Raw genomic sequence first — 6705 nt, 5'->3', positions numbered from 1 at the left:
GGGAACCTGGGCATCGTCTTTGGGCCCACGCTGCTGCGGCCTCGACCCACCGAGGCCACCGTGTCCCTGTCATCGCTGGTGGACTACCCCCACCAGGCCCGTGTCGTGGAGACCCTCATCACCCACTATGGCCTGGTCTTTGAGGAGGAGCCCGAGGAGGTGGCCGGAGCCCAGGTGAGGCAGCTGTGGGCCCCAGGGCTGTCCCTTCCACAGGCCGAAGGGATCAGGAGCATTGGCCAGGGAGTGTGGGGCATGGACGCGGGGGACTGGGAGGTGTCTGGTTTCCCCTGGGGGCTCAGGGGCCCTCTGAGAGGTCTTCTGAGCAAGAACTAACGAAGTGGGGCCCAAATCTGGAGGTACCCCAACTCGGTGCAGAGGCTGTGGCCGGCTTCCCGCCCAAGCCGCCCACAGCTTACCTCGCACTGGCTCAGCGCCTCTCGGCTTGGCCCGCCCCGCCCCGTGACCCGGCCACTGGGCTTGGAAGTCGAGCCAGTGGCTTTCTGCAGGTGGTTCGTGTCCCTGTGCCATCTCCCCGTGGCTCAGGCGCGGGCAGCAGGTCCCTGGAGGCAGGACCAGAGTTCCCGGTCTGGGACTCTGCAGCCTCAGGACTCTGCCCCTGCCCCCACCGGATGAGACGGGCCCGTCGTGACATAGGATCGGGGTCTTTGTCCTCGATGGGTGGTGACAACTGTTGGGGTCGTTTACCGTGGCTAATTTACAAGACAGAAAATGGAGCTCGGACAGGCCAGGTTCTAGGTCCCCCCTGACCTCTCTGCCACCCCCGCAGGATGGGACGGCCACCCAGCGGGCCGAGGTGCTGCTCCAGGTGCCGTACTCAGCGACCGGTGAAGGAGCTGCCTTCCCTCTGCAGGAGGAAGCTGAGGACGGGGGGCCAGGTGATGGCGCAGCCTGGGGGGCGGGGGCGGGGGGTCCTCTGTCACTCTCTCTTCCTTTTTCCTCTCTTCCTCTCCTCTGTGTCCCCATTTCCCCGTGTTGCCACATCTCTCACTGTCTGTCCCCACGTCTCCCACACAGACACAGCAGACCCGCGCGTCGCCTCCAATGACTCTGACTCAGAGCTGGAAGAGGGCTCGGCTCTGCAGTCCCCAGCAGGCGGGGACGCCCGGCACCGGCTCAGCCTCCTGGAGCACCAGGGTAGCGAGGCCAGCGTAGAGGAAGTCGAGGACAGTGGCGATGAGGAGCAGCTGGGGGCCTCGGCGGGGGAGGACGGTGCGTGGGAGGGGCTGTCTCAGTACAACAGCAACCACAGCAACAATGTGGCCGCGGGCCGGCGGCCAGCCCTGCGGCCCCGCGGTGGGCAGGTCCCTGGCTGGGACCGGCGGCCAGAGTTTGTCTAGCTGGGGCTGTGGGCGGCCTGTGCCCAGCCAAGCGCCACCAGTGCTGGCTCCTGTCCCTGGGCCTAGCTACACCATGCCAGGTGTCTGCGCAGAGCACCTGGCTGCCACGTCCACTTGGGGGGCCGCCTCTGGCCGCCTTTGCCACCAGCATCCCAGAGCATGGGCACGGCTGGCGACCAGGCTCACAGGAGCTGCCGTGGGGCCGTGTGGACAGGGGACCCCCTAAGTGCCCCCTGCCCGTGGAAGGCCCCTTGGACAGCCGGCCAGGCGGCAGGGCCAGGTTTGGACACCTGTGGGCTAGGTGCACGGTGGGGTCCCCTTGGCACGTGCCTCTATTCTGCTTAAAATAAAGCTGTTCCTCTGAGCTCGTCTGTGCTGGTGCAGCAGCCTAGGGACACGGAGGGGGACGCGGGGGAATTCCATCCTAGACGGCGCACTGGGGCGCGTGATCAAGGCCCACGGGGTGGGCGGCGGGCAACGCAGATGCCCAGTAACCACTCCACAAAAGCTCAGCACCATCCAGCAGAACCTTCCAGAGGACAGAGCCGCGTCTGGCTGCTGCCTGGGCCGCAGCGACCAGCGTGCCAGAGGACCAAACTTACGTGTCAGAGTTTGCTCAGAGGGAAGAGCCTCAGGAGGCCAGGGGACCCTGGGACAGCCCCGTGGGCCAGGTGAGGGCCCCCCAGCTCAGGACTCCACGGTAGGCCCAATGGAGGAAATCTCGGAGACGGAAGCCCCGACTCCGGGTTGGTGAGAACTGGGTAGAACCCACACCCGGCGACGACAGAGGCCTCCCCTCCCACTACCGCGGGGCCAGGCACCACGGCTGCCCCAGCCTCAGACAAAGGGCAGCCGTGACAAGCGGTCAGGGTGCTCTGTGACAGCTGGCCTCGCCCTGCAGAAGCTTTCTAAGAAAGCCGGAAAAGGAGCCACCTGCCAGCTGACTGCAGCCTGGCACGGGACAGGCTGCCACGCGGCCGCCCGCCATTCTTGCCGCGCACTGCGCACCGCGATGCCACGGTCGCCGTCCGGCCCTTTGCTCAGAAGCCCGAAGCTGGAGCAGGCTTCCTGGAGGCCTGGAGACGGCACAGGAAACCTGAACAGCCCGGAGTTCGGGGAGACAGCAGCTCCCCCGACCCGCCAGTCACACAGCAGAGCCCTGGAAAGCACCCCGGGGTGGGGCGGGGTGGACGCGGCCCCTCTCGTCAGAGTCCCCTTCACAGGGCGGCCAGGCCCCCAGTCCCCGGGAGGGTGTCCGGGCCATGGCCCACCCGGAGCCCGCCTCGGGGACTTGGCTGTGCTTGGTGGCATAGGCTGAATCCGGTGCCCAAGGACAAAGGGGAGCCAAGTGCTGCTGGCATGAGGGCGTGGGGCCACAGCAAACGCCCCGACGGCTGACAGCGGCGGCCACGCCCTCCGCTGCCGGACACAGCCACGGGGACACAGCAGGTACCAGCTTCGGACCGTGAACCCAGCACAGCCAGGGGCTTTCCTGGTGCCCGTGCGTGAGTCCACGCAGAGCGCACGCTCAGAAACAGCCAGACGGTTCGTGTGTGTGCTCAAACACGCCAATGGTCACCGTTTTAGCCATGCTGAGTGCACAGCTCAGTGGCCTTAAGCACACTCACATGCCATGCAGCTGTCCCCACCGTCCGCCTCCAGAGCTTTCTCATCGTCCCACACCGACATTCTGTCCCCATTACACGCTCACTCCCCTCTCCAGCCCCTGGCTCCATTATCCACTCTCTGAGTCTGACGCCTCTGAGGACCTCCCGGGGGTGGGGTCCCTCGGCCTTTTGTGTCTTACTGGGGCCAAGGTGGCTTTGGAAAACAAATGTATACTTGGGGGAGAGAAGGAGACATGTTTTGCCACTAAATGCGCTGTAAGACGCTACATTTTAAACCCCGAATGGACCAACAGAAGAGGAGAGAGCTCTGACAGCCCCATCAGTCAGCGCCGCTGTCAACGCGACACCCCTGGGTCACATGGTACCCAGAGGCAGATCCCAGGATTTGAGGCCCTTGTGCAAGCACCACACCTAAAAACGGTATTTAAGAAATACGAAAAAATGGGGATAACTTCTGCAAATTGTGTCCCCGATAAGGGACCTGTATCTAAAATATAAAGAACTCTTACAACTCGGTTATAAAAAGACAAACAACCCAATTCAACAAAGGGCAAAGGACGTGAATGTACATTTCTCCAAAGATAACATGCAGGCGGCAGTGAGCACCCACAAGCACGTGAAAGACGCTGACAACAGCCACAGGGAAATGACTCATAACCACAGGGACAGGCCACCTCACTCGCCCACAGGGGCTGGGCGGCACTAAGGTCTTGCAGTGTGGAGGAACTGGGGTCTGTGCAGGGCTCATGGGAATGCAAAACGGGACAGCCACTTCGTAAAACAATCTGGCTGTTTCCTCAAAGGGGTAACCAGTTTACGCCAACTGTAACTGAAAAATAAAAAATTATTAATAAAACGAGGGCGACCTGCTTCTGCACGACCCAGCAATTACTTCGCAGGCGCACGGCCAGGGGCTGACACACGTCCACGCAAAACCTGCACACGATGCTCACAGCGGCGCACGCGCAATGGCCGGGTGTCCAGCAGCTGGTGGTGGACACCACGCCGCGCCTGTCCACATGGGGGAGTGTCACTCAGCTATGAAAAGCAGAGAAGCGCTCACACCACGATGTGGACTGTGAACACACGACACTCAGTGAGAGACGCCGGACACACAAGGCCCCACAAGGCCCCACAGTGTGCGATTCCATTCATGTGACCCGTCCAGAATAGGCACGTCCATGGGGACAGGAAGTGGGTCAGTGGTCAGGGGCTGGGGAGGGGGTTGGGGGTGACGGTGGATGGGGACGGGGCTTCTTTACTTTTTCCGTTTTAAAACATTTTATTAACTTCTGCAATTCTGTAATAAATTCGCCGAGGGTGCGCACATGGGAATACCCCTGGCCAATAAAGCAAGCCGGGCACCCGAGTCCTCCCAGCGAGGGGGTGGCGTCAGGTCAGGCTAACGGTTTCCCGGCTGCCTACAGAAGTGAGAGCTAACAGATCCAGGCGTGGCCATGAAACACAAGGCCACCATAAACCAACGGATTCCAGACATAAACATTTAAAAACATAAGAGCAAAATAAATGAAGAGCGTTGACTAAAACACTCAAGCAAAATGAAGAGAACAACGAAATGAAGAAAACACTAGCGTTTGGGTAACAGATTCTAAATGAGATCTCAATTTGGATTGAAATTTAGGCGAGCAACACAATCAAGTGAACAGAGAAATACCCTGACACGCGTCGCAACCGCTTAATTCCACAATCTGGAGAAAAAACTGGCAAGGACTATACCCAAGTGAAGGCCGTGACCGCGACCACTCACGCCCGTGTCAGAGGGGCCCAGCCGAAGCCCAGCGAGCACCGGAGGCGTCAGCTAACGGGCACCGTCGAGCAGTGACCCTGGGAACACTCGGCTAACGCTCGGGAAGCGTACGGGGAGGTGCGCGTCCCAAGCAAGCGGAGTATTCATGTTCTCAAAGCACGAAAAACGTAATCTGAGCCCCGTGTAGCAAAGCTGTTCTCAAGATCGATGGGTAAACTCCTAACGAAGAGAATGCTGGGTTTACGCAACAACGTCTAATCGTGTTAACGGTTACAAAAATCACCATCGAGACCGGCTCTTCTTGTCCAAAAAGTCCACGTGTGAAACGTGATGACTTGTAATGTCACGACCAAAGGCTTATCTCCATTTCTGCTTTGCCGGCATACTTATTTTAATTTAAAAGGCCTGGTTTTCCGGTCACTAGGGAAGAAACATTCTCAACTTGTTTCATGCCTTCCAGAAACCACCAGTCAGCCTAGGGTGCAGCTGGTGCTGTCACAGTGGGAGGGAGTGAACGGCTGACTGGGGGTGTGGATGTGCCCCCGGGCCTGCCCCCAGCACCGGTAACCCCGGTGACGCAGTTCCGGCATGAGGCGTGGGCACCACAGTGGCCCCCGTGGTCCTCCGCTCGAGACCCGGGCGGCATTCTGAGAAGAGGGCGAGTGACCCGCGCAGTCTGGCTCGGGGAGAGAGCGAGCCAGGTGGCTGAGCATGACGGTGGTCTAAGTGACTGTCCACCAGCCAGCACACTATGGAACCCCCCAACCACCAGCCCTGGTGCCCGGGCTTCTGCTGCGCAGAGGGCTTTCAGGAGTCACAAGGAGAGCCTTTTTCTAGATCTCCGTCCTAAACTTGCATTTTTTTCCTTAGGTTTTTCTCCCAGTGTTTAGAAATCTTTGGTAAGGTCTCTGTGGCATGTGAGTCCGCAGACACATGTGCTAAGGGACGGAGCTCAGAAACTGGTGTGGGGGTCACATCGTGGCCCTCATCCTCAGGACCCACTGAACACGTGAACACCGAGCGCCGTCCCCACAAAACACCGGCGGGAAGGGGCAAACTCTTGCCCTCCTGGGGAAATAGAAAAAAATAAACTGTGAGACACTCAGGCGCCTGGAGGACACACTGGGAAACGGGGGACATGCAGTTCAGGGCGGTCACGGAAGTCCCAGGTGCCCCTGAGCAAGGTCCTGTGGATGCGGGGACAGCACGGGCTCAGGGCCCGGCCACGCGCGGCCTTCACGCATCCCGGCCGCGTCTGCTGCTCACCATGCACACGAGGACGCACCCCCTTTCCGTGTGCGTGGTACACGGCACAGTCGTAGTTAGTGCCAACACCTCGCTATCCCGTGAGAACGAAGCCGCCGCCGCCAGCAGGACAGGGAAGACCGCGTCCCCAGGAACGAATGCAGCACACACTCGGTTCCACAGGCCGCGGTCACGAGAGACGCAAGGACACGGGAGTCCAGCGAGTCAAGGGAGAAGTGGGCGGGCCTCCCCTGCCGTAGCGGGGACAATGAAGGGCAAGCCGCACGGTGCCCTGGGTAGGTGACGGGGGCGGGATGCCTTCTGGGGTGATGAACTGTTCAGAGTTGGGGGGCTGACAGGTGCACTGCGGGGAACGCACTGGCCAACAGTGGTGCCCGGGAGGGGAGCACGTCGCAGCAGCGGGCCGTTCTTGTACCCTGGGGAGAACTCTCCTAGAACCAGGCACCGAGGGACGCTCCTCCCGCCCTTCACGCGAGGCGAGGGCACACGGGACAGCCGGGCGTGGCCGCCACAGGTGGGGAGCAGGTACGGGAGCACTTTGGGCCACGGAGGCCCTGGCTCAGGCCCCAGCACCCAGTTCTCCCGCCTCAGTTTCCAGACACGTGAACCCGTTTACTCGAACGTCTTTAATTTAACAACACCCATTTTCAACAACTCAAAATTCAAACACGTTTTAATCTCACTG

General features: G+C 60.6%; 1 protein-coding gene across 1 annotated transcript in view; it reads left to right on the top strand.

Moving 5' to 3' along the window:
• ARHGAP45 (Rho GTPase activating protein 45) overlaps positions 1-1800 on the top strand; it is an 11697-nt gene extending 9897 nt beyond the window's left edge. The window contains exons 20-22 of the mRNA XM_023520471.1: positions 1-174; positions 788-896; positions 1036-1800. Coding sequence (XP_023376239.1) covers positions 1-174; positions 788-896; positions 1036-1358 — 606 coding nt within the window. The 3' untranslated portion in view covers positions 1359-1800. The remainder of the gene's footprint in view (positions 175-787; positions 897-1035) is intronic.
• Positions 1801-6705: the final 4905 nt, after the last annotated feature.

The sequence above is a fragment of the Pteropus vampyrus genome, unplaced genomic scaffold (assembly GCF_000151845.1).
Source record: "Pteropus vampyrus isolate Shadow unplaced genomic scaffold, Pvam_2.0 Scaffold267, whole genome shotgun sequence".
NCBI lineage: Eukaryota > Metazoa > Chordata > Mammalia > Chiroptera > Pteropodidae > Pteropus > Pteropus vampyrus.
This window is presented reverse-complemented; position numbering and strand designations above follow the sequence as displayed.